Here is a 25,112-nt window from a genome sequence, read left to right on the forward strand (position 1 = left end):
AAATAGCGTAAATGAAATGTTGACAAGTGGTGCAAATGCTATGCGACTTTAATTCTCAATAAATCAATGACTGCTGGCTGGATCAAGCAGTACAATGAGGACATCTAGATATATAGGCCATGTTTTCTTTTTATCGTTTATGATAAACATTGTTCATATATGTGTATAACCTCACAGTCTGATCTGGAACAAGGACAACGCCGATTTGTAAATATGTCATTTTACATGTACCTTGATCTTTTGTTTCAATTGCACATGTACCATACACGTAACACATATTCTATACTGAAAGGTATTCACTAGTCTTCTTCTTTTTCTCTAGTTAATTGAAGGGTCCCCAATCTTCCGCCTTTTTACCAAGATAGTGTACGATTCAACTTGATGAGCGCTGTTGCAATGGAATAACTTAAAAATGAAAAAGACATGTTCACCAAAACACATATCGATTGAATGGAATGAAATTGAAAAAAAATCTGTGGCTTTCATAAACTATAGACATTGCCCCTAACACTATATATCCCGGCAGTCCGTTGAATCCTGTACATTTGGTGACCAGTGGGGATTACGATTCATATTGTACACATTTTTATGGTGTATAGAAAAAGCAACATTTCTGAAACTCCAAACAACAATCAGTACTATTGTTTTGTTGACAACACAGCAATAGAATATGACTAATTCCTGACAATACAAACTACGTAACAATCCCGCATGCCGTTAAGGAGGAGTTGTGGACAACCCATCAGACCATGCAAGTTTTGCTGAAAAATATCTTAGTTCCAACGGTCATTATTTCTAAAATTTTTGTTAAAACATAAATTCCTGACAATATTCACATCCCAATATGGTAATTTAACGCGCCATTAGGATTCATAACAATCCTGCATGTCGTTAAGGAGTTGTGGACAACCCATCAGACCAAGTTTTGCTGAAAAACGCTTAAATCCAACAGCCGTAATTTCTACATTTTTTGTCCAAACATAAATTCATGACAGTATGCACATCTAAATGTGGTTAAATTACATCCCACAAAGTTTTATAACAATGCTGCAAGCTGATAAGAAAATAGTTTGGATAGACGGACGGACAGAGCGGGTGAAACATGCGTACCCAAAAACTTTGTTTGCCGTGGTATAATAAGTAAATTACCAACCGATGTGAAGTGTACAATGTATATTACAGCTTCATCAAGTGTTTTCAAACGTACCTGTACTGTATGGAGTTCTACTGAATATTACAGTTTTGTCGATGGCGCTTATCAATGAAAAGCAACACAGGATTATAACAAAGAAACGCATTTATTGTAAACTTTTCTTTTGTTTGTATTTTAAATTTCTCATCACAATTTCTAGCACAAATCTGCTCAACAAATACATCCATTCTCAGTCATTGTAAATGTTATCACATATTTACTAAACAGACCTTTATAAAACATCAAATATGTACTTACAGTGATTCATTGAAATTTTACATGCATACAGCAAAGATAAAACATTCCGTCATAAGCTCACATTTACTCGTGTGTGTACGACGCAATATACAAATTGTTCCGTTTTGTGACCATGCCCTTCATTACGGTGGCAGAATGCGGCCATGAAAGAAAAAAAATATTATGTTGTTCCCTGAAGAAAGCATGTAGTTCACACAAGATAAGTTCCTCGTTCCCTTAAGAAAATATATCGTTCCCTCAAGATACTATTTCGTTCCCACAAGATAACACGACATAATATCTTGAGGGAACGATATACCTTGTGAGAACGAGATATTTATCTTGGGGGAACGGCATATTTTCTTGTGGGAACGACATATAATCTTGTGGGAACGACATATTATCTTGAGGGGACGAGATATGTATTCTGTGGGAATGAGAAACTCATCTTGTGGAAACTACATACTTCTTGATGGAACAACATAATATTTATTTTTCTTTCATGGCCGCATTCTGCCACTGTAGAATATACAAATTGATTCGTTTTGGGACTATGCCCTTCATGGGCCCTTTGATCAGAAAATAAACATTCTTCTCTTCTTGTTATTATTATTATCCTGTATAATTAAAGCGATGTTACGGCAACATGTCTGATCTTTAGAATGCATGTTTCTATACAAACAGTTAAAGTATTATTTTACAAAAAAGTAATTCTAGACTCGAAATGTCTGATTCCCAGAAAGAGTCATGTTGCTATGATTTAAGTGAATATTCGCTGTGTCATGAGAATAGCAAGAAGTGGCCACTCTTCAACAGGAGGTTCTCATAGTTAAAATACATTTACGCCAGTCAGATTAGGCACCGTCGGTTTCCTATAGAAAACGTCATGATAAGCACCATTACTTGTACAAATAATATTGGATTAATAACTCAGTTTTACAGAAAAACGTCATGAAAATCCATTCCAGTAACAACTGGTTGGCTGCAGTCATTGCACAACAATTAAAAAGAGTAAACCATTGGAATATAACAACAAAAACTAAATTACAAATAACATGTATAAATTGTGCGCGATTAAAAGTAAATAAAGCAAAAGCTAAAACAAATCAAAGATCTTCATCAGAGTCAAATACAAATCAGAACTACTCAGTTATTTCTGATAGACTAAGTATACTAAATCAAGAGTAGTTCCGATTGAGCAAATACTTGCATCGACTTCCGGTAGGAAGCTTCATTAACAGGTACAATAATAATGTTATAAGACTTAATTACTCGGTTTTTAACGTCAATGTAATTAATCTATAAACGACAAATACAAGAAAATCATAATTATAAAAAAATAACAATAAAATAAAACAATATTGTAGTATTAAGTAAATGGCATCAGTTCTTTCTTGTAACAAGAACACACACATACACTAAACATCGACATTGTAAATGTAATTAAAGAATTATTATATATTTTGCCATGCCTTTAGAACTATGGAGGCAATTTTATAGGAACAAAGATTCAAACAAATAGATATGACCTACTACTTTCCATGATAAAACACATTTCACCTTGCTTACAGTTTTTTACTTCCACATTTAAATTTAAGACTTTTTGTGGAAATGTACACTCACAAAAAAATCTAAAATAAAATTACCATTTGAATATACTAATTGGTTGAAAATGTTATATATCAAAAACTAAATTGTGTGTTCCGATCTCTCTCTTTCCTAAATTTTAAACTGAATATTGAAACATAGTAATCAATTAATTCCAATAAGTAGACACGGATATATGTGTAGTTCATAAAATACCTGTCCGACATTATGTTGGGTTTTAATTCCTACATTGAATATTTACAAAAGTACATACTTTATAAATAGACTTAAAAATATGAAATATACAACATAACAACTATAGTAGCATACATATGGTTACCACTTTTACATTTACTGATTGCACTTGTACAGAGAAACCATAGAAATTTGTCACTACACGTTGCTGTAGTATGTCATACTGATCTAAAGTCGTGGTATATAATATATATATTCCTTTATTCTCTGAAAACCACGAAAGGTATTAAAAATATTGAAAAAATAAGTAAGCATGAAAATGAATGTACACGTACAAAGGTTCCCATAAAGTTTCAAGATGAAATGAAAACATTAGAAAATAGAACACCATGTTGACTACCCAGGGGATTCTAATTTTGTGTAAATGCAACGTATAAATTTGCGTTAGTTGTTACGACTTACAATGTTTATCAATGTAAACCGTTGTTAAACACGTAGAGGGTAATTACTGAAATTATTTTTTTTATTACTAACACGATCACTCTGGTACTTTAGAATTTAATACAGTTAGAGAATAATGAATGTGAATTGTTCATTTTTCTGAATGGTATGGCTCATGTGCCAATACTTTCTTATCGTTTCCCTTCAAACGTGTGAATACATTGATACATTATTGAACAATACAAATATCTAATAAAATCCATAGCAAGACCCGGGCATTCAGGACCTTACACATATCTCACTTGATTATTATAATAATTTAAATAGCTGGCCCAGTTTCTATTAAATACAACCGTAAATAATTCCTGGATCAACAAAACCTTATGTTTAAAAAATATCAGAAATGTAAACAATGATCAATACAAATTACCTTAGTTTCATTATATGTATAAATTAACTTAGTTTCTATATAATACTAAGTACATTGAACCACTAAAATTAATACAGTTTCTTAACTTCTTTTACTCTTCGGTCGTATTCCAAAAGGTCTTTTGGTCTTGTTCCCCCTGCTTGCATTGGTGGACAAAACGTTCCACACATTTTGTCAAAGATGTTGAAGAAAGGAGCAAAGTTTGTCATAGGTTTGAGGTGATGCATGTCGTGTTTCGGAGCACCACCTACAATTCCCAAAGGTATAACATTGTTGAAACAGAACGGGAAATCGTAACCAAGATGAGCTTCCACACTGACAACAATACTTAGGATCATATAAGACCAAGTGGTCATTGGATGACACTGGAAGAACCAGGAGTTGGTTGTTATAAGGAATCCGACGGTCAGAAGTTCCCAAGGGTGAAGGTACTGAGTGACCCATACAAACGGACTGTGGTATCGGTGGTGTATCGCATGTATATGTTTGTATAGAAATCTCACCTTGTGGTGGCTCCAGTGCCAAATAAAATATTGAAAGTCAAACACGATCAATATAGCGAGCTGTTGCCAGATGAACTCAAACCAACTTGGAGCTTTGAGTGGTAGTATGGTAGGCGGAGTCCAGATCAGCTGTCCTATAGTGGCAGGGAGGATTAAGAGAACGTGATTCCAAAAAGTATTCGAAAGTGTATCAGCGATGTGTGCATATGTCACTTCTTTATCAGGTTGTATCTTATATTTGTGTATCCATCTCCATTTTTCTCCATACAAATCTGCTATCATAAATGGTGTACAAAGTGTGAAATAAAATGTTACGGATATAACGACCGGGAAGAGAGGGGAGCTCACAAAATCCTCCCTGCCAATCCGTAGATCCCAAATTACTTGTAATAAAGTCCGACCACTAATAGATGAATCATTTTTACTGGAGACACCGGTAAGTAAATTGGATGAGTTGATGTTTGCTAATATTCGCCCAAAATCAACAAAAAAATTGGACATTTCTAAGAGCACTAAACGAAAGAATGTATACTACGAAAAGAATAATGATCCCTCCTTCCCGGTCCAGTTAAATTTCCATATCTAATCCATGGGATTTAATGAATGTGTAGTTTTATCATTTGTGTGTTTGTAAATACATGCTATACACACGTACTAGTCGTCTGAGGCTCCAGTTGGTAAAAAAAAAATCAATGATCAAGATGTTCAGATGATAATTTATTACACACGGTTACAATAGCTGCAGAGTCAATAATCAATGATTTACTTGATGTTATGAATGGATGCATTTAGCCATCTTGGTTCATTGCTGGTTCGTTGACTAGCCCAAAAGCGGGACATATGTCAGATGTGATGAAAATGTGTATTTCCAATTAAGGGGCACCGATCGAGGGGCATATGAATTAAACAATGATTCCTTAATATAAATGAAGCGAGAGCTTTGTGTCATGGTTACATATTAGTGTTTTACTATGTCTGTGTGTGTGTGTGTACAATCGCTCGGGGCAAAAAAAAATGCGACATAAATGGTAATTAAGCCTTTGGTGAAACAATGATAGAATGGAGTTTCCGTGATTTATTTCTTTTATCCTTTATAATCTTAGTGGCAGTATAATGTAATACGCTGAATAATCGATCCTCGGGTGAATCCACCATGCAATCGAACCGTTCTACGCAGACCTCCATAACCGCTTGCTGCTAAAAGTCCTTGCTCGTAAAAGTTTACTATGGATATATACTCCGGTAGCTAATGAGCTTTTTCATCATCATTTCATGTTCATTTTATCGCCCCTTTCATGTTCATTGTCTGAATATAGCTGAAATATTGCTGTTCGGGCGTTAAACCCCTACAATCAATCAATCAATGAGCTAAAATCGGACTAATATAGCATTAGTCCGAATTTCATTTGACCCTGCATATCGAAATGATGTGCCCCACAGAAAGTTGACTTCCATTGTGCAATTCAGGTAGTACTATACGGTTTGGTCTCATTTTGTTGAAATAAAGCTGTTATGAGGCAATCCACTCAGAAATTTCAATTTAATTTTTACGAAATTCCGGGTCAACGGGAAAAAGTGCACATCGTGACGTCGTACGTAGCAATGAGTCAGTTTGTGTAATATTCAGGCTCAATGTTTGGTTACATGGAACACCTTGATGAATGAACACAAAACTCGTCGACATATTTCATAAATCAACTACAATCTACTAAGGGTTCTTCCCAGTTTCTCAATTTTCATTCAATATATCGACCTCCACGCCAAACTGTCTGGCAAATTATTCAAGCTTATGCCGCAATTGTTGAAATAAATCATGTCCTTACATACATGTACCTCTCAACTAGCTACAACTATTTCTAAGTTGATAAGCTATACAGCTCGTGTGCTACAAATTGTCGCATAGACACCTAATGGCTATGTGTCAATAAAAGCGCTTAGTTTTGGCACCTAGTTCAAGAGTCTCAGAACCATGCATTAACATCAACGCCAAAGTCTTAGAATATAATTTCAACAATTAGGTCTGGTGCGGGAAACACTAGCCATGCATTTTGTAGGCCCTGAATCGCCTACAGCTCTATCATTACAACATGTGGCCAAATAGCCAAATAGAATAATTACCAGGGGCGGATTGAGACGGGTAAATTTAGGCGGTTTTAGGTAGAAACTTTAATTTCTCGCTAATTTTACCACAAAAGATATCTACATTGCACCTACGAATTTTTTTACTGTGCCCCCCCCCCTCTTAATCTAAAATCCTGGATCCGCCCCTGATTACTACAAAAAGCAATATCACCAGACCACAGATTGACACCATTCCTTAGAAAAACTGCATCATCAAAATTCCTACTGATTAAGATCAATTCACAATGCTGCCAGTTTTTAGTATGTTTAATATGGCGATTGTTTTATGTTCGAGGAATATAAGATAAAAATGTATTCTATGACCGTAAATGAGAGAACGTTCCCTTCCGGTATGTCGGTCTAATGCAAGGAAAGGCTCCATTTTTATAATGCACGATACAGTTGGTGATAAATCTGGATTGTTTCGGGGTTGGGCTACCCTTTTGTTTTAAATTTGGCAGAAATTGAGCAGCAAATAAGTCTGGAACCCCCTTTCTTTACGCAAGTTTCTTGATCGGAAACAATTCCCTTTTTTGCAAGTATTTGGATACGCCCGGGCCTGAATGAAAATATCTGTAGAAAGCTCTTCCAATTGGTACTCATCATTCCTTTCTCGTATTTCCATTCTAGGATTGGTGACCATTTATAATGTCGTTGGGTTTTCATTTCTAGCTGAACATCAAATGGTTTATTATGCATCTTGGACTATAGTATTTGTCCGTCTGTACGCAACCATTTTCTAAGCAGCTTGCAGCGTTATTATGATACTTTGTGGGATGTAATTTAACCACATGGTAATGTGCATAATGTTAGGAATTAAGGTTTGGGCAAATATTGTGGAAATGACGGTTGTTTTACTTAAAGGCGTTGTTCAGCAAATCTCGGTCTGATGCGTAGTCTGCAGCTCTTCCTTGACGACATGTAAATTATCATAGAGATTTGTGAATATTGTCAGGAATTTATGTTTAAATTAATTTGCACGTGTTGTCAACCACAAAAATAGGACTGATTTCTTTTTTGAGTTGTGTGTTTTAGAATGGCACCAAATTGTGTGTCAAAAATGCTTAAAATGTGTCCAATGAATCGTGTGTCCACATTGGTCCACAAATGTACAGGGTTCAACAGGTTGCGGGGGTATTCAGTGGCGTAGCCAGGGATTAATATATGTGGAAGCTTATCACAGCGGATACAGACACAAATCAACTAGATCAGACATGGGAGAATCTCTGTTAGGTGTTCATGGCATTCTTTTTTAAATACAGATCAAAAAGCCACTGCTGAAACCGTAACGAAGAAAATTCTACTCTAAATTTGTCCTATCCAGAATGCACTCTAAGATTCATTCCTGACATTGCTACATTTTTTTTTATAAACACAGGCTTAAATATTATCTTATTTATCGTCATCAAGAATTGTGTTGTGTTGCTACAGGATTAACGTGTCATCACTACAATAAAATCATGGTCGTCATTATGAACTCGTAGATAGTTAAGTTGTAAATGCACCATTAGAACCGATTTGTTCACAGCTAGTGTTGAAGTTTTTTTTTCCTTCCTCTTTCGTCTACCCCGGGCGTGACACTTTATGAGCGGGTGTTTCTAGAACACTTACTTTACCGACTCACGGTTGCTTATTTACCGACTCACGGTTGCTTATTTACTTTGTTTCTATGTGCATGTTATGTTGGATATTTCCTTGTTTTGTGTTTAGTTTTCTTTCTTGTCTTATCGTGATCATTGGATAATGTTCTATTTTATTATTGTTCGAACCCCGGTTCCCTTTATTTCTCTGTCCGAAAAGATAAATTAGAAACATATTGTGAGAAAAGTTACTGTTTCATACATTGTAAGATAGGCTGCAACGATGAAACCGAATAGACAGTGGTGCCGACTTAAGCTTTAAACAGGTACAACAAAAATAATCACAAGATGGACTTTTCTGTGTCAATAATTTTAAGTTGGGATCAAGTAAATTCTATAAGCGAATGGATGTGTAGCAAATGAGTAAGTGAGTCTCTTGAGTTGATTTAAGTCTGCAGAAAGATAATATGATGTCATAGCATTTTTCAAGAATTGGTTCGGTACACCACAACGAAAATACAACCTTGCTCTGCTCGACCGTCAGCATCGTCGAAAACACCACTGACTGCGCGATGTACGAAGCGTAGTCATCCAGGAGGAGTGAGGTACGAAACGTAGTCAGCTGTGGGTTATCGACAAGGGACAGTCAGTTGCAAACACATGTATACCCCTGAAGCAAAATAATTGAATTTTCAGGATAAATTATTTATTACTTGTTTTTTACAGGTATACGCAGACTAAGTAGTTATTACTTGTGCGAATAATGAGTTCAGCAATGGCAGATACAAATACAACAAAGGAGAGGCCAAAGGTTGGAGTCGGTGTGTTCGTAACCAGTAAAGACCACCCAAACTGTGTATTGGTTGGAATCAGGAAAAATTCTAGTGGACGTGGCAAGTACGCCCTCCCTGGAGGACATCTTGAGTTTGGGTAAGACTCTTAATTTAATCACTCAACGTTTCAGGCATCGATACCCTCTTCTGGTCGTTTAATTAAAAAAAAAACAATAAAACACCCACGCAAAACGCATAACCCCTTTCTCGTTGACACTAAAATAACGAAATATTCTTAAACGGTATTTTTCATAAACCAAGATTAGAATATTCACATGTGACCTGAATCCGTTTTACAGAGAAGAATGGGTTGAGTGTGGTAGCAGGGAAACACTAGAGGAGACTGGTTTACGGTTAAAGAATATGAGATATGCCACGGTTGTGAACTGTATCGTAAAATCAGAAAATTATCATTATGTTACTCTGTTTGTACAAGGAGAGGTCGACGGAAGTTTTCTAAAAGAACCTGTTAATCAAGAACCAGATAAGTGTGAAGGTAGATATAAGACAATTAACTCAAAAGTTCAAACCTAATTTAAAACAACTAGTGTCTTTTAAAAAAGATAGCCGACGCAGTAAAATTTTGTCCTTTTAACTTCTAAGTTTCTACATTTCTTTCAAGAAAATAACCCAAGGCACGCAATTTCAAATTTTCAATGCAGATTTTTCGAACGCCACTAAGTAATCAGTACTTGGCCAATCGGGAAACAGAATTATGATCAGGTGACTTGCGTTTCCATAGAAGGTCCTTAAGGTCAAAGGATAAAAAGCGAAACTATACCGACTGCGTCGGGAAAAATATCTTATTAGAAATCAGCAATACTGATGTTTTATGTGAATACTTCATGCCTTTTAATTTAGATCTGCGATTTCGAAGAATCCATTTGAAAGTTCAGTTTATATATGCCTAAAAAATAAGTGTTTTTGTTTTAGGATGGGTATGGATGGACTGGGACAAGTTCGTACCTGCAGGCCAATGTTTCCGACCACTAGAGGTTGTCATTCGCCAGGGTTATCATCCATTTAGACCGTCAATACCAAATCAGCACGGACTGTAATAACCACATTGTCATGTTATATACCATATGTGTTCATAGACAATAAATTGTTCGCCAAAAACACCAAAAGCTTTAAAATAGAAGTACAATTCAGAGACATTAAAAACCCAAGTACAAGACCAAAATGTGAAAACAAGAAACAGAGACGATCGGCATACACAATTTAGTCAACAAAATAAAATACAATTATAAAAGATGAGAAAAACAAGACAACATAGACAAAAATAAAGCAGTTGAAATATAATCTTTCACTAAAAAGGGAATGACATTAGGTGAGTTTTTTTTTCTGCTCTAATAGGGTACATGTCCCATTCCAAACTCGTAAAAGACCCCCACTGGGCTCCGGCTATGATAATATAGTAGATCAACTTAAAAAAATAAGGTTGCCTGTTTTAATTTTATTGTCTCAACGAGAGCATTTATGTTTGTAAATGCACTCACTCGTGGGCTTAAAAATTATTTTCACACGCAGCAATCATACAAAAGCTTATGAATAATGAATCGATAATTATTTAAAAAATCCCACATGTCCAGTTTGATACTAATGCCAATGTGGGTAAGTATATATTTCAGCTTTACATATCTTTCATGATACCAAACTTGTAGAGATGATATATAGCGATTGTTGTATCCATCCTTTCGTTCATACCTCCATCCACACTTCCGTCCGTACATGCGATACAGAGAGGAACCTATCGGTCTCTCTTGCTACTCCTCCTACACCACTGCGTGGAATAAATGAAACCAGCATGATACGAGTATGTTCACTCAGGGCAAGTGTGGTTTGACACTTAAACAGAAGAACGTTCAGTTCATTATGGACACAAATGGTTTGCACACAATATTGCGCAAATTTTGATATTCAATTCAAGTTGATAGAAATTCTGCTTTAATGGTTCTCATCAAAGACATCATTATTATCAGTAAGAGATATCTGGAATCTGGTTGAATAAACGAAATCTGGGATTTTTATAAGAAATATATTTTAAAAAAATCAAAATCGGACCAAAATTTTAAAAGTTAATTTTGGGGGATGTGTCGCAGTTCTGTTCCCCCATCACTCCGACCTATTGAAAATGTGCTTCTCCTATTTTAGATTTCGGTTGCGTGTCGATATTCTTGAATCATTATTTTATCAAGTTCAAGATCAAACGATGTTCCGGCGTTTTTACATTGACAATACCCCATGTTTTTTGGTGATCTTATATTATTTTAATTTAATTTGTCTACATTGGGTGATTTTCCACTATTTCCACATTATTTTTTTATCTACATCATGATACTTTGTTGAATTGAATGATATCGCCCAAATGTGAATTGTTTTATGGGGCCCCTCTGTGATTCGTGTCGGGGAGCTGCATTTTGTTGATAGACTGTTACTGGATTACACTCACTTGCAATACTATGGGTGCCGCTGGCGAAGCAGAACATGATTACTCTTCCGAAGGACCTGATGTCACTCCCGTTTTTTTTTGTTTTTTGTTTTTTTTTGCGGGAGTTTATATTGCGAGTGCTTTATGTTTTTGTGTTACGTCTCGTTTTCCTTATCTTCAGTTTTTTATGTAATGTTTTATTCGGTTCGCTACAATGTGTATGTACGAAGTAACTGGTACTATGAATGATGTTAACGAAATGTGGATATTCTTTAAGTACAGTCTTATGGAAATAATTGACGATCATTTGCCCTTTAATGAAAGGAGGATTAACAAAAGACCAGAACAATGAATTATTAATGTTGTAGTGCTAACTGAAATGCACCAACGAGATTATTTACATTCACAAGCCTTAAAGACAAATTCTGAATATAACTGGGCGTTATACAAATATATTTTGGCGTTACACAAATATGACTGGGCGTTATACAAATATGACTGGACGTTACACAAATATGACTGGGCGTTATACAAATATGACTAGGCGTTACACAAATATGACTGGGCGTTACACAAATATGACTGGGCGTTATACAAATATGACTAGGCGTTACACAAATATGACTGGGCGTTACACAAATATGACTGGGCGTTATACAAATATGACTAGGCGTTACACAAATATGACTGGGCGTTATACAAATATGACTAGGCGTTACACAAATATGACTGGGCGTTATACAAATATGACTGGGCGTTATACAAATATGCCAGAAATAAAATTAAAAAAATCAGAGGCAAAACAATCTTATATAAACGAAAAGATGTGGAATTCATTCCATCAAAATCTAAAAACTCATGTACTTCGTATTTAGAAAAAGATGATCAAACTGCGTCCGAAAATGATGAGGTTGCTGACATATTTAACTACATTTTCTGCAGTATCGGTCATAATTTGGGTAAAAATTTTGATAACTCTCTACCGGATATTGAACAACTTATGCCACCTTACTCATTTAGTATACCAAAAAATGACTAAAAGTTTTGTTCAGAAGGAAATCTCTGGAATGTGTACTGGAAAGGCTACATGATTAGACAATATATCTGTTAAATTGCTTAAATTAACATCAAGTGCTGTTTTGCTGTTTTTTAAATTTATTTTGAACTTTTCAGTTGATACAAACTTTGTGGAAAATAACTGGAAAAATGACAGGGGTACTCCTATATTCAAATCAGGCGATGAACATATTGTAAACAACTGCAGACCAGTTTCGGTATTGCTAATTGTAAGCAAAATTCTTGAAAGACATGTCTTTAGTACATTTTATGAATATTTGTCAAGTAATAAATTAATAACTACAAGTCAATCCGGTTTCCGACCAAAACACTCTTGTGAGACCGCATTAAATGGTTTAGTTGATCGTTGGCTCAAGCATATTGACGATGGTAAATTAACAGGTGTATTATTTATTGACTTGAGTAAAGCATTTTACACTGTTAACCATGGTGTTTTATTGTATAAATTGAAATCTTTTGGTGTTTGTGAAAATTCTATTTTGTGGTAAAAGTCATACCTCTCAAATAGAGAACAATATGTTGGCTGGAAAGGTAGTTTTGTTTTTCAAAGCCTAAGAGTATATCTATAGGTGTTTCTCAAGATTCAATACTTGGGCCTCTATTTTTCATATTGTATGTAAATTATTATCCAAAATATTTAAAATTTGCATATGCTACCATTTATGCGGATGACACTTCACAGGATGTTTCAGATTGAATACGAATGAGAATAAAGCAGATCTTTATAATTCAATGCAGTGGATGAAAGACAATAAATTAACAATCATGAATCTTTAGAAAACACAGTGTATGTTAATAGGTACAAAACAATGACTGTCAAAATGTAGAAAATGAATATTGAAATTGTTGATGTAGCTAAACTGTTAAGAGTAAACATTGATTGTTCATTGTCATATCATATTGATTGTTTCTAAATATATATCCAAGAAAATAGGAGTTTTTGAAATATTTTATGTCTAATTCTGCATTACTTAAGGTTTATAACACTGTAATTTTCCCACATTTCAATTATTTCTGTACAATCTGGTCAGGTGCAAAAAATGCTTGCAATATTTTTATTAAACTACAAAAAAAACGCTGCTCGGATTATTTTGAACGAGCAAAATTTTATGACACCATCTGCTGTACTTTTGAACAGGTTAAAATGGATACCACTGCCAGATTATTTTGTTTATAGAAAGGCAATTCTTGTTTTTAAATCAATAAATCAAATGGTTCCAGATTATTTAAACGTATTTAAATATGTTGACCAAGTTAGTTAAAGATCAACAAGACAAAGTACCCAAAATTTATTATATGTTCCAAAATCAAAAACAGGGTATTATAAACGATCTTTTATTATTTCTGGTAGTTATCTATGGAATAATCTCAATGAAACTTTAAAAAAATGTACAACCATAGAATCTTTTTTAAAAAAAATGCATTTACAACAATATTATGGTAATTAGTTTATTTGTATTGCAAGTCAAACATTGTTTGTATTTTACTGCTATATTGTAACTTTTATAATTTATGCCGTATATATGTATATAATGCAGGACCATATTGTAAACTAGATACGTAACTAAATATGTTATCCTGTTTAAATAAAGAATATTATTATTATTACTACATACTTGTCACTTTGTGTGCTTCTGGGGCTCCAGTATCTGTATTTATTTCAGGGACTTGTAAATGTCATGTCTGGTCAGTGTCTGGAGCCAGAAGACTGGTATCTAATGAGAAGGAACCAGTGTCATCATTTGGGGGATTCCCAAGACTGATGAGGATTTGGGTCAATCTAAACCTAAGATCACTACACTCCCCTCTGTTTTATTTAAAGGCCACCCCTTTACTAAGAAAAGTATCAAATCATGACACGACACTCTTTAAATGACGATTATTGCAGACAAAAATAGTACAATGAAGGAAAAGTGCAGTGAGTTAGGACCAATTCTGAAGCAACCATGCAGGTATCACTGGTCATCAATATGCATGGCTAATCTGTACTGCCTTTTTTTTTTCTAAAATTCCACCCAAATCAATATCTCTTAAAAATCCTAATAACCTGATACAACATGAACTAAAAATTAACACTCACTGGACATAACTTCCCCCTGTGGGATAACATACATGTATTTTACACTACATTTGTACACTTTTATGATCCAATTCCTTCACTGGGATATACAGTCCCTCTGCACATACGTGAGAATGCTTAACAACAGTTTGCTAGCCTTCCAGGTAACCTATGCACAACATAAAGATCGTCTTTGCTGTTTTTACATTCTTATCATGTATTAGGATTTTGACGTATTTAAATTGTCCCATTGTTCACGCTTCAGTGTTAATTACGATATCAATGGCTTATAATAAGTCCGTTGATCACATACACCCTATAGGTCATCATTTTCCAAGATTGCACAATTACCTGACACTTTCTAAATTAAAGGGCTGCAGTAATTTATAAACAGAAGGTTTTTTTTCAAAAATAAGGTTTAATAAGGTTTAAATCTTGATAAAAAGGACATAGAATACCTAAAAATGCGACTTTGTCGGGCCAAAAAGGAAACGTTGGACATGACGTTTATCAATGCATGTATGGATATTGTAATATTTTGAACATTAAACTATTTTTTTACACCATGTACACACTTAAAAGGCTTTTTCTTGCACATTTTAAACGTTTATAATGTATGAAGCTGCGTTGGCGAGATAACTTTAAAGAAATAGAAAACATACATGAACCGAGATCGGAACGGTACTAATAACATGCTCTACATCTTTTTATATTATTTACTGAAATTTTCCGTAGCACATAATTCGATCCCATTTAACACTGTGGCTTTTTTCTATGTATTAAATTTTGGGCTACAGATATGAGTTATCGGTGCTGGATTTGGCTTCGGTCTCACTAACCACTTCTAAAGTTTCCATTACTTTACATGTTAAAAAAGTAATTTTCAAAGTCTCACTGTGAATTCCCAGGACAAATGACATCTTAAAGTTGCATACCGTTGCGAAGCTTGGAAAATAAGGCTTCCAAAATCATTATGCTAATGGTACGATGATAGTAGAAATTCTTCACAAAATTTACTTGAATAAATAATACTGAAAATCCACATTTTTACCTGTTCGGCTAACTGACAGCATGGAGGCAAATTACTCACACATGTAAACAATATTCATACACTTTTGTATTTATTACATATATGATTTTAAAGTACACATTCTTAGCTTCATTTTGACTACTTTTAATCATAATACACATAAATAATGCACTTACAATGCATATGTCTAGATTCAGTGTGTTTTTGGTACTACATAGGGGGTGGCCATTTGACCCGGAAGTGGTTAGTGAGACCTTCCTATTTCAATAACTTGGATTCTGAACACTTCTAGTATAGAATTCGATTTTGAACAGTAAAATTCCTTGGTATTCGATTGTTATGCTGAGACGTCACTCCTTAAAACATATGTATATGATTGTTTTCCTATTTGAGGCAAAATATAAACCGTAACTTAATACATAAAAATAAATTAAAACAATAAAAACCCTAAAACTCTAAAACTCTAAAAAAATTTTGATGGACTCAAAAGTACCAAGTATAAGAGAAATACAATCAGAAAACAAAACCAAAAACTAAGTAGGCCATGACTTCTGGAGGATTTAATATTAACTGTAGTAACTGGTTAGGGTATACTGTTAGTAAATAACTCCAAATCAAATAGTCTTATAGCAACTATCGTGTTGTCAAAGCCAAGATACCTATTCCTGATTACCAAATTGTCTTGATTATTGTATTAGTCCAATAAAAGGAGGACTTACGAATTTTAAATAGTTCAGTTACAGAAAAAAAATTCGTAAACAAGAGGTACCTTAAAACCATCTGAAAATATATTCAAGGAGAGTCTAACCTGTAATATTGGACTACTATGGACAACGCTCGAAGCATGGGGGTTGGTCATCAAAATTTGATCTTCTAAATAGCAAACCAATATAAAATTGGTAAAAACTATTCATAATGACTTGTAAGGAATGATTACACACAATGACACCACATTGCTTGTTTACAATCAAGAAAAAAATCAAAAATTGTCCACTTTAACTTCTCTGTAAGAAATCAACTTTTTTTAAAAACATACTTGTGCCATGAAATGACCCCCCCCCCCGAAAAAAAAAAAACAAAACAAAACAAAAAAAAACAAAAACAAAAACAAAAACAAATTGAAATTTTTTTTTCACGCTGATAAACATTACATTTAGCATTCATTTAAATCATAGATGCAATTGAAAATGTTATTGTTTCAAAATTTTGCTGCCTCTGCCTGATGTTGGTATAGTTTTTAGTACGTACATACATGGACTTGTATTGTGTTTACATATGCTTATTAGTTTTGAAAGAGTAATCAAGGGAACCAAGGCTATAGCGGTAATCAAAATAATGTAATCCAGGGACAAAGACCAGACATGGAAAACAGACATTCACAACAAAGAACATAAAGTAACTAAAATCATACATACAAAGTAACAAAAGTAAATGAGCAACTCGGACTCTACTAAAACTGGGAGCATGGACCAGGTGCACCGGTAGGGTAAGTGTCCTCTGCTTTTCTAGAAACACCTGCTGAGTTGCTCATAAAAAGTCAAGTCCGGGGTAGACAAACGAGGAAAGGAAAACTATGACCCGTTGAATACATCAGAAATAGAAGCAGACAATTTACTTTATGAGTGTACTTGAATGCAGTCAATGAAACGAACGAAGTAGAGATATACAGTCACAAATGCAGGCGCATTCAGAATAAAGCACATCAGAATTAGTAGGAAACTCCTTCTCCACATGAAGTATGCAACATAAAAAGTATATACATCAGCCTTACAAATGAGGAAAAAAACTTATCATGGAAGGCGCTGAATATACAGAAAATATTTGAATCAAATAGTATTGTAACACTGCAAGTTATATTGACTATTGTAGGGAAGAATGGAGTGAGTGTGCGGAGAGGGAGACCAGAGAAGAAACTGGACTGGTACTAAACAGTATACAACTAGTTACAGTGATGAACTGTATTATTCCAGAGGAAAACTATCACTATATTGAAATATTTATGAGGGGGGAAATTGACACGTCAGTCTTGAAAGAACCCAAAAATTTAGAAGCCAACAAATGTGAAGGTGAGTCTGAAATAAGATGTTTAACTAGATACATACATATGATAGTGAAGTCGTAAATATAGAGAACATGTCACCGACATACGATTTTCCGACATTTCTTGTGACCTATACTACATGTATTTGTAAGGTTGGAAAATTGTCTGGTTTTAGGCCACAAGTACATATTCGATATTTCATCTATTTAAAAATTGGCCTTAATCCAGTTCCAAAGGCTCAAAATTACTCATCCAACCTGCTTTTTGTGATATGGAACATTGTAGTACAATTTTATACATCCATTGTGCGAAAACAAAAGAAAAATACTTGTTTTTTGTCCTTAATTACCAAATGGTTAGGGTCACCTCCCTCAAATATATTTTTTTATAATTATTTCTACTACATACTACTGATCTTTTGCTTATTATTTGCCATTTTTTCCTCCAAAACCAAATTTCTTATATGTAATGTATTAAAAAATCTGATATTGAAGAGCTTCCTTAATAGTGCTGTGGCAGGTATCAAAAAGTTCTTTAGTTTTCGAGTTTAGTGGGCCTAGAGGGTATACGGCTGTATCATATGACATTGGAAAGATAAATCAATGTAGTTTTTGAATATCATACTTATCAAAGTGAAAAAAGGTGAAGTTTTCTGCTATTGTTCATTGTAGGTATTGGGAAACAAATAACATGTAAAGATCATATGTATAGAATTTCAAAAATGGAAAAAAGAACTTTTTCCGACAAAAGTTGACAATTAAATCACAGAACAAAGTTGCCCCTAAAAATGGTTGCATTTTAGTGCATTTTCAATGATTAAGAGATAATAAGACATTACAATGAATATCTTAGTATTTTTTACTGAATAACAAATAAAATAAACACAATGTTCTCGATTCGATCTGAAACATGGGCTTTGCAAAATGAGTTTGAAATTGCAAATTTTCACATTTTTTAACTACTAATTGTACTAAAATACGAAATCAATTGCCGGACAACCTGTTCTGTTTACGAACTGTTGGTACAACAGAAAAGCATGAATATCATTCAAAGTAATTTATTTTTTGACATGATCAAGATTTTAAGTGCTTTTTAAGCAGATAGATAAAAGTTTGATAAAAGATAAAAGTTTGACATATTTTTTTCTGTTCAGGAAATTGGAATGAAGAATGGGATATCCATATAGTCAAGACAAAGCACCAAAAATACCAAAATAGTCATGAGAATAACGTGTATATAAATTTAAAGAATTAACTAGCAAGCCGGGCTTAATAAAAAAAAAAAACAAAAAAAACTGGGGGTTTGGACCAGGTTCATTGCTAGGTTATGAATTTTAACGCCTTTTCTGTTTTTCCTAAAGCGCCCGTCGATCTGTTCTTATATAAATGATGTCATTCCGGTTTAAACGATGGAGGAAAACTGGCATTGCTTAAAAGTCATCTAGTATGTGACGGTGAAAAAGAGAACATTACAAAGATTTTTTGTGAATGGATTATTTCAAATAAAATTGGCATTTACTATCATATCATGCAGACCGATGAAAAGTTTCCAAATTGAGTGGCTTATTTCCGATTCCTATATTTTACGGCATCTTCGTTAGGCAAGGGTTACGGTCCTGCCCCTCCCATTGCGTGAAGGGAGGGGGCAAGACCGTAACCCAAAGGTAACGAAGATGCTTTTACAGTTGTGATCCCATATTCAGTTTAATTCTTATTGGTATTTAGAATATAACAAATCTGCATTTGAGTGTACCATAAAGTGACTCACTTGTTCATTCTTTGTTGTCCAACAGTTTTGACTCAAGAAGTCTTTGGTAGGACTTATCATAAGATCTTTTCTCATTTGTTTTTGTTATTTTGTATGTATGATTTTAGTTTATGTTCTTTGTTGTGTGTGTCTGTTTTCCATGTCTGGTCTTTGTCCCTGGATTGCATTCGTTTACCGCTATAACCTTGGTTCCCTTGATTACTCTTTCAACAATTGAAAAAAATTTTTTTAATGTATCATAGTTTTCAAGATATTGACTAAAAACTGTTAAAAAAAGTCATTTTCCCCTTTCAAGGGCAATAACTCTTACAAGGAGTCATCTGACAACTTTTATTCCTGAAGACTTTTGTAGTCCTAATAATATGGATCATTTCAGCTATTGAAAGAATTTGGCTAAACCTAACGGTTTTTAAGATATATGAGAAAACTAATGTCTGACCCCTATGTTCTATTTTTAGTAACCGCTGCCATGTTTTTTCAACAGGTCAAAAATCCCCACATCAACTCTATGCAGAATACCCCAAGGAACATTCATACCAAGTTTGGTTTCAATTGGTTAAGTAGTATCAGAGGAGAAGATTTTTGAAAGAAGTAACATTAAAAATGGCAAAAATCGTTGAAAAAGGGCAATAACTCCAACATGGCTTAACGGATTAAAACCAAAATTTGACCAGAGATAGATCTCATCATGCTGAACACTTTAATCCAGTCAAAATTAAGCTAAACCGAACGACTTTGGAGATATATGCAAAAATCTGCTGTCTGACCCCTATGTTCAATTTTTTAGTAACGGCTGCCATGTTCTTCGACGGATAAAAAATTACCACATCAGTTCTATGCAGGATACCCCAAGGAATATTCATACCAAGTTTGGTTCCAATTGGTCAAGTAGTTTCAGAGGAGAACAGTTTTGAAAAATTGTTAACGACGAAGACGGACGACAAGTGATGGCAATAGCTCACATGGCCTTCGGCCAGGTGTGCTAAAAAGAAAAGTTTATAACAACTTATAGACAGTAAATATAGCAAACGATAGATTGTATCCCGTTTTAAAACGTCTTGATCAGAGCCCCTCTCTTTTTTTAATATTATTGATCCGCCCCTGGCCTGGACAATGATGTTTTCTTTGAACTAATATTCTACAAGAACTATGATACCATTGTGTCCTATTCATACTACTAAAACTGGAGTCTTTTTGAGAGGTAAAAAAATCTTAGTTTTTATTGCGTCTGAACTTCTTACTTATTTTTACGTTAGAATTAATATGTTTACAAGGAATCTGGTTTGTTTTTATCATCTAGTTTAGTATAAAACGTTCAGAGCAGCGGCAGATCCAGAGGGGGTGCATGGAATTGGCTTCCCCCTTTTTATTGGAAAATTTGTCATTTTCATGTGAAAAATTGACAAAAATAGTAAATAATATCCTAGCACACACACCCTTTTCTGAGGAACCCCCTCTGGCACCCTCCTTTTTACAGTGTGGATCCGCCATTGTAGAGGATACTGCATTACAAGCAACAGCCTGGCGCACAGTTAAACATAATGTACATGTTTGCATATGCGTCCATGCAAAGTTCAAAGTTCACAGTTTATGTATTGTCAAATTTATTACGAAATCCAGCCTTATCAAGAACCCCCGAGTCGTATTTTTTGTTTGAGAATCCCGGATTCATGGTTAAATCTTGAAGGTTTTATTTGAAGTCCAAGCATATAAAGACAAATGCAACAAAAAATATGTATCATATTTGTATGTACAAAAATAAATCTCAAAACCCTAAGTCTTTTCATCAAAACGTAAGGTAGACTCGATACTTTACATGTGTCTGTTTATCCTAAAGGCTAGAAACCACTAATTCCACTTCCCATAGGCTTCTATGCTAATTTCACAATATTCAACGGCTTCTCAGAATGGCATATGGGGTTAGCAGGTACCAGTATCGTATTGCATATCCCTCAGCAGGTGTACGTCAAAACATGGATGCTATAAAAATATAGTGCATTTTCTTTTTGCCTCTCTACAAACTAATATTTTGTCAAAAGATATGAACAATGACTTATAAATAGAGCAAACATCACACTGTAAGATGAAGAACTTTTTTTAAAAGAAATCTAACATGATATCATAAAAATGTTCCACTGAAAAGATTGGTTTGGTGAGTGCAAAACGAAAGTGAAAGTAGGGAAATTGGCTATTTATAGTTCGAGACTACTTTTCTGTCCGATCTTCGACTCACCCTATTTTCTTTGCGGGAAATTATTTTTTCACATGTCTTTAGAAATGCTACATAAGTGAAAGTTTTATTGAATCAATTTACATATTTTTTAAAAGTTCCTAAAAATATGCACTTCACTATAGAAGTCTATGGGAAAATTAATACGATACTGAGACCAGCAGACTTGCAGTGCAGTACTGGTCACCGGAAGTGAAGGGTCTATAAATAACATGGGAAATCCCAGTGTTTTCACAAGATAGCCGTATATTTAGAAATCATTATGGAGATTAGGCTTCACATCACAAGAAGCAAAATGCACCTGTAAAATGTACAGAGATGTTTTTCCTTTCAGAAACTGTTTAAATTTTTAAAATAAAATGAGAACTTTTTCCACAGCACTATGACGAACAGGGGGTAATTTCCGCGTAAGACTATTTGTGCGTACGTTCCAAATGCTCATTGGTTGAATTGGTGGTCTGTAACCTAAAAACAGTCCGGAAACTAGACAAATTGCACGGAAACAATTCCATGTTATACAATTTTAGTACAATTTGCAACTTCAAACTCATTCAACACGTTGACGTACTCCAAGGGTAAGAGTGGGGAAACGCACTCGGACCCACGTGGGGTCCGGGAGTAGGCCAGAGCGTCAACACAGCAGCCCAGCCGCTATTAGGACATACTCTGACGGAGTTCTTCGGTCAGGTATCCCGAAGGCTGGGCTCCACTACCTTCTACTACTAACCGGCATTACTAACAGAAGTCCCGTAAGGGGCGGTCGTGCGAGATCCGTAAGGATAGTCAAGACCCTAAAAACCGCCAATCATCATCAACTTCAAACTCATTTTGCAAAGCCTACGTTGCAGATCGAATCGAGAACTTTGTGTTTATTTTATTTGTTATTCAGTAAAGAATACTTAGATATACATTGTAATACTCTACGGTGTCTTATTATCTCTTAATCAATGAAAATGCACTAAAATGCAACCAATTTTAGAGGCATTTTTGTTCTTTGATTAAATAGTCAAATTTTGTCAGAAAAAGTTATTTTATACATTTTTTGAAATTCTATACATATGATCTTTACATGTTACTTATTTTCCGTTACCTATAATGAACGATTTCACTTAAATCACTTATCAAAGTGTATTGGGGTCGATTGATCTTTGACCCTCCTATAATTAATGCAAAATAGCAGAAAACTTTACCACTTTTCAGTTAAAAAAGAATAATTTTCAAAAACTACATTGATTTATCATTCCGTTGACATATGATATAGCCGTATACCCTCTAGGCCCATAAAGTTCGAAAAATCCTTAGCCGTCCGCAGCACCATAAAAAGTTGATTAAAGAGTTGCATTTATTATCAAGTTAAGATCCAGGATTAAAAGATGTTTGTCTGGTGGCGAGTTATTTTCTTCCCATGTTGATTAGATTGTTGACATTATATCAATTAGTCTTCACAAGGAGAGACTCTAAAGAGCCTGAATCACTCATTGGCTTCATGAGCAACATTCTATTTTTGTAAAAGTAGCCATGATTTTTCTTGGATAAAAATTTCTAATGCTCATACCTAAGGAAGAAGCATATCAACTTTCATTGAAACCAGTCCAGTAGTTTTTTTTTATTAAAGTAATATTAAAAATAGTATAAAAATTTCCAAATAGGGCAATAACTACAAGATTGCTTGTCAGATTTACACAAAAATTTTATCACATATAGATCTCATTATGATTAACACTTCTACCCCTGTCTTACCCCTATGTTCTATTTTTAATAACGACAGCCATGTTTTTCAACAGATCAAAATCCCCACATCAGTTCTAGGCAGAATACCTAAGGAACCTTCATACCAATTTTGGTTCTAATTGGTCCAGTAGTGTCAGAACAAAAAAGTTTTGAAAAACTGTTAAGGACCACAGACAATGACAACAGACATAAAGTAATGTCAATAGCACACATGACCTAAAATGTAACCACAAATACCTGAATGTCCCTCTATGGCTTCTGCAAGCATAATGACTCAATTATATAACATATTTTGGTATGGATATTTATACATGTAATGTCAAAACTTGATGAAACTTCTGCACAACATAACTTTGATAATGAGATACTGTTCTAGAAAATGATAATGTCTCAGTTGTTACACCATGTATTGACTTTGGTGTTTATTTAGGACAAAGATAAAACAGGAGGTAATGTTTTACTCTTCACCCCAATAAATAAGGTTTACTTTCATTATTAATATGATCTTAACATTTTTGAATTGGGGAAATTTTTCGTAATTTAAAATTGGCAATCGTATTTGTGTATTGATATTTTAAGGATGGATGTGGATGAAATGGAAAGATGGAATACCATATGAAGAATGCTTCAGGCCACTACAGATGTTCATGGATAAAGGCTACAAACTTTGACCTTAAAATCAGGACAGTTTTACTTAACTGAGAACTACTAAAACATGTAATACCAAATTAAACAAACATGAACATTTTTTAAATATTTAATAATTAATTAAGAAATTTACATGCACCTGTATATAATGCTCATTGTCAGCTTTTTGAGTATTCACATTCTGAAAAATCTATGTCAATAGATGTAGCTTTAGTTATTTCCTTAGCCAATAGTTCATGTAGTGATACACCATCGTGTGAATATATCCACATTCCATTGATAAAGTCATATCTTTTTGGACCACTAAAAAAGTCAGAAAAGTCAACTATAATTATATAAAATAAACACTAGGCTTGACAATTTGTGAAACTTGTCTTACATAACCAAACTCTGTATGGTACACATGCTTTGTTCTTAAAAACTTTCATGTCTCATGTTTTAAACTTTATTTAACATTCATTAAAAACTTAACAATGCTCATAATTTTATTCAGTAAGAAATTAATTTGACCGCTAATTAAGGAGGAAATTGACAGCCTATAAACATTAAATGATATATTACCTCAGTCCTGACTACCTCATGCTGATTGGGATGCAGAAATAGTCTTTTTTGTCATATTAGAATAGAAGTAATTCATGTTAGGTATGGTGTTACACATGGGCTGAGTCTCTATATTAAATTACTTTAAACTAAGCATTAGTGAGGTATAAAATATGTAAATTAAAGTTTGTTTTTGTCTGCAAAAACATATGTCTCCCCCGACCCACAAACTGTTCTGAGCAGAAATGAAAGCTATGCAGGTAAAGAAATGGTTTCCCAATTTTAGATTATTTTCAGTATGAATTTCTATCGGAAAGTTATATCATAAAATAGTTCTTGGATATTGCAAAGGCATCTTTACAATTATTACATAATACCTAAATAATTGTTTTAATGGAGTTGCACTGATAAGGTAATTTGTTAGTATTTTTGCCAAATT

General features: G+C 34.1%; 3 protein-coding genes across 8 annotated transcripts in view; 1 reads left to right on the forward strand and 2 right to left on the reverse strand.

The window, feature by feature from the left end:
• Nucleotides 1–1,279: 1,279 nt before the first annotated feature.
• On the reverse strand, nucleotides 1,280–5,379 carry LOC148623159 (cholesterol 25-hydroxylase-like protein 1, member 2). The gene has a single exon (XM_088573727.1). It carries the CDS (start codon nucleotides 5,084–5,086, stop codon nucleotides 4,151–4,153), a length of 936 nt encoding a protein of 311 aa, XP_088429853.1. The 5' UTR covers nucleotides 5,087–5,379; the 3' UTR covers nucleotides 1,280–4,150.
• LOC148623160 (nucleotide triphosphate diphosphatase NUDT15-like) lies at nucleotides 2,621–24,233 on the forward strand. Of its 2 annotated transcripts, none has more exons than XM_088573729.1 (4): nucleotides 2,621–2,670; nucleotides 9,013–9,216; nucleotides 17,586–17,782; nucleotides 24,065–24,233. In XM_088573729.1, exons 2-4 carry the CDS (start codon nucleotides 9,050–9,052, stop codon nucleotides 24,154–24,156), a joined length of 456 nt encoding a protein of 151 aa, XP_088429855.1. In that variant the 5' UTR covers nucleotides 2,621–2,670; nucleotides 9,013–9,049; the 3' UTR covers nucleotides 24,157–24,233. The 2 variants fall into 2 exon arrangements, with proteins under 2 accessions (XP_088429855.1, XP_088429854.1); XM_088573728.1 differs by lacking the exons at nucleotides 17,586–17,782; nucleotides 24,065–24,233 and adding exons at nucleotides 9,419–9,615; nucleotides 10,053–14,451.
• LOC148623161 (uncharacterized) overlaps nucleotides 21,329–25,112 on the reverse strand; it is a 31,962-nt gene continuing 28,178 nt past the window's right edge. For 4 of the 5 annotated variants that reach the window (XM_088573722.1, XM_088573723.1, XM_088573725.1 and 1 more), the window contains exon 8: nucleotides 24,227–24,436. In XM_088573722.1, the coding sequence (XP_088429848.1) occupies nucleotides 24,292–24,436 (145 nt within the window). In that variant the 3' untranslated portion in view covers nucleotides 24,227–24,291. Of the gene's footprint in view, nucleotides 21,505–24,226; nucleotides 24,437–25,112 lie in introns of those variants that run through there. The other variant, XM_088573724.1, reaches the window with a different exon arrangement.

The sequence above is a fragment of the Perna viridis genome, chromosome 3 (assembly GCF_037379345.1).
Source record: "Perna viridis isolate PV_CMFRI_1.1 ecotype Kerala chromosome 3, ASM3737934v1, whole genome shotgun sequence".
In the NCBI taxonomy this organism is placed as follows: Eukaryota; Metazoa; Mollusca; class Bivalvia; order Mytilida; family Mytilidae; genus Perna; species Perna viridis.